The 10,484-nt window shown below is 56.2% G+C and overlaps 2 protein-coding genes across 3 annotated transcripts in view; both read left to right on the forward strand.

Moving 5' to 3' along the window:
• UBOX5 (U-box domain containing 5) overlaps positions 1-4,771 on the forward strand; it is a 9,541-nt gene extending 4,770 nt beyond the window's left edge. Inside the window, exons 3-5 of one of the 2 annotated variants that reach the window (XR_001864638.1) lie at positions 2,084-2,245; positions 3,935-4,265; positions 4,371-4,771. Coding sequence is in view for 1 of the 2 variants with exons in the window: in XM_008639862.2 (XP_008638084.1) it covers positions 2,084-2,245; positions 3,935-4,149 (377 nt within the window). In the remaining variant the exon portion in view is untranslated. Of the gene's footprint in view, positions 1-2,083; positions 2,246-3,934 lie in introns of both variants that reach the window. The other variant, XM_008639862.2, reaches the window with a different exon arrangement.
• Positions 4,772-9,946: 5,175 nt separating this feature from the next.
• LOC103621152 (vasotocin-neurophysin VT-like) overlaps positions 9,947-10,484 on the forward strand; it is a 1,740-nt gene continuing 1,202 nt past the window's right edge. Inside the window, exon 1 of the mRNA XM_008639900.2 lies at positions 9,947-10,190. Within this exon, the coding sequence (XP_008638122.1) occupies positions 10,071-10,190 (120 nt within the window). The 5' untranslated portion in view covers positions 9,947-10,070. The remainder of the gene's footprint in view (positions 10,191-10,484) is intronic.

The following is a 10,484-nucleotide window of genomic DNA, read 5'->3' on the forward strand; positions in this document are numbered from 1 at the left end:
CAGGGAGGAGGGAGAGCCCAGCCTGGGAGAGACCTGCACAGAATTTGCAGGTGGTTAAAGCAGAAAACCTGGTAGGGACCAAATTAGACAAGAGATGTGACTTGTGGCTACAGGGGAAGGGAATGGGCGCTGGTTTCCCTTTATCCGTGCTTTTCTCAGTGATGTGGTAGCAGCACTGCTGGGAATGCAAAATGTTCTCAAATCTGAAGAAAAAGAGGCTCAGGTGGGACCTTGTGGCTCTCAACAACTCCCTGAAAGGAGGAGCCATGTGGGGGTCAGGCTCTGCTCCCAGGGGACAAGGACAGGAGGAAACAAGAGTTGCACCAGGGAAGGTTTAGGCTGGATATTGGGAACAATTCCTTCACAGAAAGGGCTGTCCAGCCCTGGCACAGCTGCTCAGGGCAGTGGTGGAGTCCCCATCCCTGGAGGGACTTAAAAGCCATGTGGATGTGGCACTTGGGGACAAAGGGTGTAAATCCAGGTGTGGGGGTATCTTGTGGGTGGCTCTCCAGGCAGGTAAGCCCAGTTTCCTGGTCTGCTCTAACCTGCTGGTCTATGACATGTCAAAAGGTGACCCAGAGCTGCTGGGACCTGTCACTGCCTTCACCCTTCTCCCACGCTGCCCAAAAATGTTTTGAGGACAAAGCTCAGGTGGCGGTTTGATTTTAAACAAATTCTTTGGTTGAAAAGAACGGATGTTGGATGGTACCAGGAAGAGTAGGGAGAAGTCAGACTGCACATTGCTGCTCTGATCCCTCAGCCTAGAGCTCATTCCCTGTTTTAGGAGGAATCTTTGGTTATTTTGGTTGTGGAGGTGTGTGACAGCTCCCACCGGGGAGCTGCCCTGGGGGTCCTGGAGCTCCCGTGTCCATACATAAATAAAAGCAGAGTGCTCAGCCCACGGAGCTCGTGCTGCACTGGATCATCAGCCTTGATTGGTGGAGCAAATGTGCAGCACCAGTTCCGAGCTCTTCCCTTGGGAGATGGATTTAACAGAGTTAGTGATGCAGACAACATTCTCTTAATGCTTCGTCTTAATTAGCGCTGCCGGTGCTGCACAGGGCAGCCCTACAGGGAGGGTCCAGCCCTGGCCCTGGGGCTCAGAACTGGGACAAAGAGGGAAAAACAAGTCCCACTGATTTTATTAGTGGTTTAAATGTTCTCCGTGAGCTGCATGGAGCAAGGCTGGGAGCACTGGGCTGGGATCCTCGGGAGCCAGCTGAGGGAGTGCCTGGGATTTCAGGGAAAAACAGCTTTCTGGGTTATTTGGAGTTTTGCCCCTTTTTAGATCTGCAGACTTCTACAACTCCCTGAAAGGAGGGTGCAGCCAGGTGGGGGTCAGGCTCTGTTCCCAGGGAACAAGAGGAAATGGTCTCAGGGTGTGCCAGGAGAGGTTTACGTTGGATATTAGGGAAAATGCCTTCATGGAAAGGGTTCTCCAGCCCTGGTACAGGCTGCCCATCCCTGAAGGTATTTAAAAGCCATGTGGATGTGGCACTTGGAGACGTGATTTAGTGGTGGCCTTGGCAGTGCTGGTTTAAGGGTTGGACTGGATGATCTTAGAAGGCTTTTCCAACTGAAATGATTCTGATCCTGTATAAGTTGGACACCATGTGAATGTCTGGTGGTAATCCATAGGGCATTCCACCTCCAGGACCCAAAGGAAGTGAGGTACTCCACCCCCATCCCAGCCCCTTGGTGGGGAAAAGACACCTCTCAACAAAACAAGTGGCAGGGTTCCTAAAATCCCCCAGGGTTCAGAGCCAAGGCAGCGTTTCCATCGCAGATTCTTTTTCCCAGCATCTGCTTCTCCATCTTTTTCATGTCTTTGCAGACCTGGTGTTTGTGTTTCCCTTTGCAGACCTGTCTCTATTTCCCTTTGCAGACCTGTGTCTATTTCCCTTTGCAGACCTGGTGTCTGTGTTTCCCTTTGCAGACCTGTCTCTATTTCCCTCTGCAGACCTGTCTGTGTTTCCCTTTGCAGACCTGGTCTGTGTTTCCCTTTGCAGACCTGTCCCTATTTCCCTCTGCAGACCTGGTCTGTGTTTCCCTCTGCAGACCTGGTCTGTGTTTCCCTTTGCAGACCTGGTGTCCCACGAGCAGAAGCTGTCGGAGAGCCTGGACACTGCCCTGACCTCGGCTCTCAGCTCCATGCCCTCCTTCACGGCCAAGCTGATGAAGAGCCAGCAGCAGGCTCCAGGAGAGGGCGGCTGCAGCAGTTCCTGGAGCGTGGGCACAGTCCTTGGTGAGTAACAGGTGCCTCTGGATCACCTTTGGGAGCTGCAGGAGAGCTGGGGCTGTGTTAACAGGGACCATTGTTCACACCCCAAAGGTTTATATATTCCATATAAAATACTCCGTTGTCTCCCAGCAAGCTTCACTTGACAATCCTTGCCTCTCTCAGCAGTTTTGACGGTTTATGCTCCCAGTGAGGCAGGTTAGACCTTGCTGACACCCCAGAAGGTGTGGGATGCTGTCCATGCCCATGGGCAGAGCAGGCTGTGGCAGCAATCCTGTGATTTTCCCGTGTTCTTGGCTGTCACCTCTGTGCTGCCCAAGGATGATCTGGGATGTGTTGTGCTTGGCCACGGTGCTCAGCCTGCTCCAGGTTAGTTCAGACTGTTCCCAGAGCTCTGCAATTTGGGCTGAGTGGCTCAGTGTTGCCTGTGAGCTGTGTGGAGCAAGCTGGGGAGCTGCCACATGGGTGCCCAGAGAAGCTGTGGCTGCCCCTGGATCCCTGGAAGGGTCCATGGCCAGGTTGGACGGAGCTTGGAGCAACCTGGGGTAGTGGAAGCTGTCCCTGCCATGGCAGGGGGTGGGATGGGATGGGCTTTATGATCCCTTCCAACCCAAACCATTCCATGATTCTTTGAAATGCCACGTGATATCTGACCCTGAACAGGAACAGCTCACAGCAGCAACATCCCAGGCCAGCCAACCGTGTGCGTGCCCAGAATCCCATCAGGACTGGGTGTACACAACCCAGGCTGCCAAGCCCTCGCTGTTTTCACCGCACCTGCTGCCCAGCCCCTCATCCGGCTGTGTTTGCATTCCCAAAATTACCCCTTTGAGGGGCAGGGAAGCATTGAACCTTCAGTGTCCCTCCACACGTCCTGGCTTCTCTCCCCCTGGGTGAGGCTCTGCCTACTCGTGGATGAGAGGGGCTTCAGAGGGACCGGGTGACCCCGAGGAAGGGCTGTGTCCGTCTGTCTGTCTGTGTCTGTTTCTCCCTCTCTCGCCCTGCCCAAACAGCTTTTGCTGTTTCAGTGACATTCAGCTCTGAAGCTTTTTCCTGTCCCCTCTGAAACTGCTGCTGTTTGAGAGCTGAGCAGCCCTCGATGGGCTGTGTGTGACAGGAATGCAAAGTGACACCTCAACTGTTCCACTTGGGAATCGCTGCTTTTAATCTGGCCGGGAGAGCGGGAGGGAGGGTGATTTAGTCTCAGTAAAAGTGAAAAGCCCTTTTTTACAGTCATCTGTCCTCAATTAAAAGCCTGACATGCAAGTGCTGATGTGATCCATCCCTTTCTGAGCACACCCTGCCCTGGGAGCTGGACCATTCCCTTTCCTTATGGTAATGGCAGGAAACTGGCACAGTCCTGAGTCACAGCCGAAGTCTGCAGGACCTGGGGCCCTCAGCTTGTGGGCAGGACTGGCACTGAAGGGGTGGCCCAGCCTGGACTTCTCACACTGCCTGCCTAATCCACTTCTGTTGCCTTGTTTTACACTCTCAAGCTCTGCCAGGGGAGGTTTAGGCTGGACATGAGGAGGGATTTCTTCACAGAAAGGGTGATCAGACACTGGAAGGGGCTGCCCAGGGAGGTGGTGGAGTCCCCAGGAAAGACTGGACGTGGTGGTGTCGGGTCACAGGCTGGACTAGATGATCCCTGAAGTTTTTTCCAGCTCGTTTGATTTTGTGATTCTGGATTTGCAGAGCACGGCAGGAGCAGCCAGACTCAGGGATGTGCTTCCTGTGGCAAATCCTTCTCCTGCTACTTCAAGGCGGAGCCCGTGTACCAGCTCCCCTGCGGGCACCTCGTGTGCCGGCCCTGCCTGGCCGAGCGCCAGAAGGCTCCGGCCTCGCCCATCCACTGCGGGAGCTGCAAGAGGGCGGCGGCCACGCACGACGTCAGGAGGGTTCACTTCTGACCCCCCAGGCTGCCGGGAGGACGAGGAGGAGCTGCTGCTGTGCCCCGTGTCCGCACGGATCCGCCGGAGGAGCTGCCAAGCCGCCGGGAGGAGAGCCGGAGAGCGGAGAGGACTCGGTCTTGTGCTTACAGAGCAGGGGGGGTGGGGGGTTAGAGAGCGGCCCGGAGCCTGAGGATGACAAAAGCCATAGCTTCTTTATCAAGGAATATGTATTTATCCAGGACTGGTCTCCAGCACCGCCCCGGGGCTCAGAGGTTTAGCACAGGTGCCTTTCGGACCAGCTCAGCTTCCCCGCGAGTTCACGCCACGTTTGACCAGCAGCCACCCGGTTGTGGAGCAGGTAAAGTCCTTGTGAGTGACAACACACACAAAGTCCCCTCTCACTTCCTCCCCTTGCCCACCTCACCCTCCCCTCGTCCTGCTGGGAGCGTGTCCCTCGTCCTGGAATCGACAGCGAGAGGCCGTGGTTGAGGAGTGAGGAGCTGGCAGTGATCTCACCCTGCTCATCCAGAATCTTGTAGAAAAGCCATCCCATCCCACCCTCTTGGTTGATGTCGTGTGACCGGCCCAGCTCCTGGCTGGCTGATAGACATTTAAGCCTTAATAAAATGTTTAAAGTCAATTTCTCTCTCTGGCTCCTAAATTGGTCTCGTCGTGGGGCTTAATGATGTCGTAGGGGGACTCTCTGGGCACAGGAGGAATAAATAGGCTGGAAAAAGCCAAACCAACACAGGGGAGCTGCAGACCAGGGGGGTTCAGAGGGGTTGTGGCAGCAGCCTCGTGGATCACAGGGATGAGACTCACCCACGGGGGTCTCAGAGAGCTGCTCAGGAAAAAGCCAGACAAAAAATGACTCGGATGTGTTCCATCCTGGATGTGATGGAGGTAAGGTGACATCAAAGGGTTTGTCACCTCTACAACCCCCTGCTGGTGCCACTTAATTGGTGTTCTGGGCCATAAGGAGCCTCCAGCTGACTCAGCTCACCTTGGTCACACCTTTATTTGCTCTTAAAAGGCACCTGAGCAGCGCTGTACCCAACGCTGGCACGGGAAGGAGCTGCTCATCCACTGGAACAGGGCTTTGTGCTGGCCCCACACTGCTCCTGCTCCCTGCCTGCGTCAGCAGGAGTTCACAGCCCATCTCCATTCGCAGCAAAAATAGAAAAGTACGCGTCTTAAAATAATAAACGCTTGGAAAATAGGCACAAAATTCCTAAAAACCCCACGATTCGGAGGCAGTAAATCCACTTCATTGCAGTGGTGGTGCCGTGTTTGCAGTGAGCCATCCCAGGGTGATTCAGCTCTCACACCTCCCCCAGGGAAGGGAGGAGGAGGGACGGCTGCCTCTGGATCCCCAGAGCCATCACCTTTTCCAGCGCTAGCAAAGCTCCGATGCTTCCAAAGCCACCGGTTCTTACAAGCTGCTCCAGTTCCCAAAAGGTCCTTGTGGTGTCCTGCCAGTGGGCAGTGATCCAGGTGGGAGCCATCTCCCAAATTATCTCCAGGTTCCCTTCGTTCTGCAGGGAGGGGCAGGAGCCAGCACGGAGCAGGGGTTGGAGGGGAAGGGGTGGTGTTGGGACATCAGGTCCCCCTCCCTGCTCATCCCCACCTCATTGCAGGTTCTCAGAGCCTTCATCCTCCTTAACTCTCTGTGACCCTTTGCCAGCACATTTCACCTTCTGTGTCCCCTCTTGCTGCGGATCCAGGGATGAGTTTCCCTCTGCACCCACATCTTGGAGCTCAGGGAAGGACCCCTGCCCCCCCCGGTCCCAGGGCACTGAAACCCCCGTGGGCAGCAGGGGCCCTCCCTGCACCCCAGGGTGATGGGCGGGGTCACACGGAGCCCGGAATTTCCATGGCTTCCTCTGCCCGGACCCACGGCAATGCCTCTTCATCTCCCATGTGGATGCCACCAGCAAATTCATTCCCAGCACCAAGCCTGTCTTCTCCCTGGGAGGTGGGGAATGGAACTGATTGCAGCCTGAGCAATTTCCTCTAACACTGTCCTTCAAGCATTTTTTTTTGGACAAATCCATCCCTTGTTGGTCAGCGACCTCCCGGCGTAACGTCTGCATCCCAGCAGGATGGATTTGGCCGTGGAAGTGATCAAAGCAATCTTGACGTTGGCTGTGCTGCCTTTAAAGAGGCATCAAAGCTGTTTTCCAGCTGTCAGGGAAGCAGAGGAGCATCTTTATCCGAGATGTGAGGGGGAGGAGGTGCAGGATTCCCCTCCCCACCAGCCCCCAGCCATTAACCCCCCGTCAGCCACGGGGCCACGGTGACAGTGACAGATCTGTTTGAGGAGCATTCGAGCTCCCAGGCAGGGAGCTCTCCCTTGCCAGCCTGACCCTCTCCGTGTCGCCAGCGCATCAGTGACATCTTCAAGAAGTCTCTTCTTCCCTGCTGCATCCCCCTCCAGCCACGGCAAAGGCAGGAAAATGCACAAATCAATGAAATTAATCCCATTTTCCAACATCCTCTAATTTATCCTGATTAAATGTTGTCACCCTCATTTCTCCTGGTTAAACTTTGGCACTGGGAACTCTCTGTGCTGCAGCCAAGCAGAGTCACCTCCATCCCTTCTCCTGCCTCCAAAAGGGCTCTCACAAACCTTGCTGGGGGCTCCAGAGCTAACAAAGCTCCTGCTGTTAATGAAGGAAGGGGGAGGTTCAGATTGGATATTTGGGAAGATTTCTTCATGGAAGGGATGGTCAGGCACTGGCACAGCTGCCCGGGGCAGTGTTGGAGTCCCCATCCCTGGAGGGATTTAAAAGCCGTGTGGATGTGGCACTTGGGGTCAGCACTTGGCAGCGCTGGGGGATCTCAATGATCTTGGAGAGCTTTTCCAAACTCAGACATTCCATGATCTCCGTGGCTGAGCCCGTCTGGCAGCCCCAGCCCCTTGCTGGTGTCTACAAGAGCTGGAGCTGTATTTTGGCTGCGCAGAGGGGGGCAGATTTGAGGGTGCTGCCCCATTCCCAGCCCAGGTCGGGCCTTTGGGATTTCCCTCATTCCGAGGGGAGCCGGGATAAGGATGGGAGCCGCTGACGGCCCGATGAATGCCCTGGCACCGGCCGCACCCTGCGGGTGTGGTCAGGAGATGGGCGCTAATGAAGGGGGGTCCTCTGGGGGAGAGCCTGGGGAAGAGCAGGGACGTGGCAGAGCAAACCCGGTGCTGGAGACGCAGAGAAGGGACCCTGGGGCTGGTGTTGGAGGATTTGGGGTAGGACTTTGAGCAGCCCCAAGGCCTCGGTTGGGAGCGGGATGTGGGATGGGGGCCCAGCAGCACCCCGGGTACCAGGGAGCATCACAGCCCAGCAGAACTGGCTCTGCCCACCCCTCTGAAACCCATCCCCCTGGGATCACTTATCCCATGACGCACCCCAGGTGACCCCAATATTTCCCTCCCCAAAAACCCCCTTTTTTGTGTTTCCTACCCATTTCCCCCTCCCCGTTGCCACCTCATCCTCCCCTTGATTCCCGTAAGTGATTCCGCGTTGCGGCTGCGGAGCCTCTGCAACTTGGAAAAACATTTTATTAACCTTCCTTGACTTTAAAGAGCATAATTACATTTTAATCTCATATTCCTGCGTTATCATTCCAGACACAGAATCATTTGAATGCAGATCGTTCCCAGCTAATGTAATTTTACGATACAGTAATGAAGAGACGGAGCAGGAGCGCGTAACACCCAATTTAGAGCTGACATTTGGGGTTCTTTTAAAGAAAAGTTTTCCCAGCCGAGGGCTTTTGCGTCCTCCTCAGCCCTGCAACGTAAGTGGGTTTGGGCTCCCGCTGTGAAGGGATGGGTTTGGATGGGGAAACGAGACTGGTGCTAATGATGTTGGTCATTAAATCCCCCACGGCTGCCCCACGTGGGTGATTCAGCGTCACGGGGCAAATTTGGGAACTCGCTGCTCCCTCGGTCCCAGGGAGAGCTGAGTCAGGGGCTGTGGCCACCTTCACCCCCCTCGAGGGGAGGAAATCGCCCTCATGTTACCCAGCAAAAGCTGCAAACCCCAGGACTGGCACCCCCCAGGTGGGGCCATGCTCCAAAATCACACGGCAGGAGCGGGGAGCAGGCTGGGACCCCCCAGAATTGATACACAAAACGTCCTCCCTGCGTGCCTCAGTTTCCCTTGGTGGGGCACAGCGACGCTCTGGGGTTCAGCCCCCTCCAGCATCGCTCCCTGCTTCCTGTGGAGCTTTTCAAAGCGCTCTGGTTTTCCAGGGAGGATTGCAGTGGGATCAGAGTTTCCTTTGGGAGGCTCGAGCAGAGCAGCCCCTTCCCCACCCAGGGTACCACCACAGCCCTCACTCCATCTAGGGCTGGGCCGGCCTGGGGTGTTTGTCCAGCAGAAAAAGGATGTTAATGAGGGGAAGAAAATGGGGGAAACTAATGAGGGGCGGGGGAAAAACATGTTCAGCCACCCCAAGTGATGTCCAGGCTGATTTTTATGGTTCTCTGCCTCAATTCCCCACCTTATGTGAAGATGAGTAAAGCATAAAACAACTCCAGAAGCGGGACCACAGCTGGCAGCACCCCCCCTCCCAGCACCCCAAAAAAACCCCTCCTGATCACTGTGAGCCAGTCCCAGCATTTTTAGGGAGAAAGGAGAAGGCTGATGCTCACAGGCACCCGATTCCCCTCTGCATATTAATTTCACATTTCTGAGGTTGCCCTTGGCGTTGCTGGAGAAGGGATCTGGGACCAGAAGGAATATTCACGGCTGGATGGGGCAGGGGTTGTTGATGGCGTTTTTCCTGTACAGGTGTTTTTGACAGCCCGTGGGTGACACGAGTGTGCCGGCTCTCTCGGCGCAGTGGGGACCCCTGGTTGCAGCAGGAGGGTCTGTGCCAGCCCCAAAGGTGCCTTTTCCATTGGTCTCCTCCTCTCCCACAGCTTTCCCTGCCTTCTGCTTTCTTGGAGAAGAGGGGGAAGAGGCAGGAGAGTCGTGGGTGGCACTGACGGGTCCCTTTGGGGACAGGGTCTGGCAGGGTCCTGCCCTGCACCCCGATGCTGCAGCCCCGCCCCTGGTTTTGGGGTGTGTTTGTGCAGCCAGTGCTGTCTCCCAGCCCCGACCCTGTCACTGCCCTCCAGCAACCCCTCCCAGAGCAGCATCAGTCAGAACAGCATCCCCCAAAGCAGCATCCCTCCCCAAAGCAGCATCCCCAAAGCAGCATCCCTCCTGGACCAGCATGCTCCAAACAAACAACACTTCCCAAACCAGCATCCCTTCAGGCCAGCATCCCTTCCCAAACCAGGACTGCTCCCCTCCTAAAATCTGCATCCCTCCAAACCAGCATCAATCCCAAACCAGCATCCTCCAAATAAACAACCCTCCCTAAAGCGGCACCTTCCAAACCCTTATCCCTCCCCAGATTAGTGTTGCTCCCGGACCAGCATCCCTCTGAAACCAGCGCCTCTCCCAAAATCCACGTCCATCCCAAACCAGCATCACCCCAAACCAGCACCCCTCTCAAAATCCGCATCCTGCCCAAAACCACATCTCCTGAGTGAACATCTGTCCCCAAAGCCTCATTCCTCCCCAAACCAGCACCTTCCGAAGGAGCCCCTCTCCCTGAACCCACCCCATCCAGCACCCCTTCCCAAGCATCCCAGGGCCGGCCCGTGCCCCTCGGAGCAGCCACGGGTGGGATTCACCAGCCCTGAGTGCTGCCGCACTGAATCATCTCAATTACAGATTTGCTTGGATGCGATTTGGGGGGAAAAAAAACAGACAGGGATAAAAAAAAAAAAAAAAAAAGGAAAAACAACAAAAAAACCCAACCCATCCCTCTTCTTCCTCCTCCTCCTCCCCTGGGAAGGGGTGATGGCAGCATAAATAGCAGCTCTCTCAGCACGGGGCCAGACGCAGCTGGAGCAGCTTCCCTTGGCACGGCCGCGGGCACCCTGCACCATGGCAGAGCCTTCGCTGCCCCTCTCCTTCCTCTGCCTCCTCGCCTTGTCCTCCGCCTGCTACATCCAGAACTGCCCCCGGGGCGGGAAGCGGGCGCTGGCCGACTCAGCTCTCCGACAGGTACGGGACGGGACGGGCGCTTCGGGACACGGGATGGGGCTTTCGGAGGGACGCAGTGGCTCTGTGGGGTGCAGAGGCTCCCGTCACCTGCGGGCACCACTGGCCTTGCCACGCTCCCCGGAGCAGTGGGGTTTTTTGGGATGGCTGGGAGACACGCCCAAGGGCACACCATGGGGCAGTGGTGGAGGAGTGACCACTCCAAAGTGCTGTTGGCACCTTGAGAAGAGGTTCAAGCTTGGCCACAGCGGAGCGTCCTGCTGGGCTGGGGGGGGGGGGAGGGGGGGGGCAGGGCAG

This window comes from Corvus brachyrhynchos, unplaced genomic scaffold, assembly GCF_000691975.1.
Source record: "Corvus brachyrhynchos isolate BGI_N302 unplaced genomic scaffold, ASM69197v1 scaffold166, whole genome shotgun sequence".
NCBI lineage: Eukaryota > Metazoa > Chordata > Aves > Passeriformes > Corvidae > Corvus > Corvus brachyrhynchos.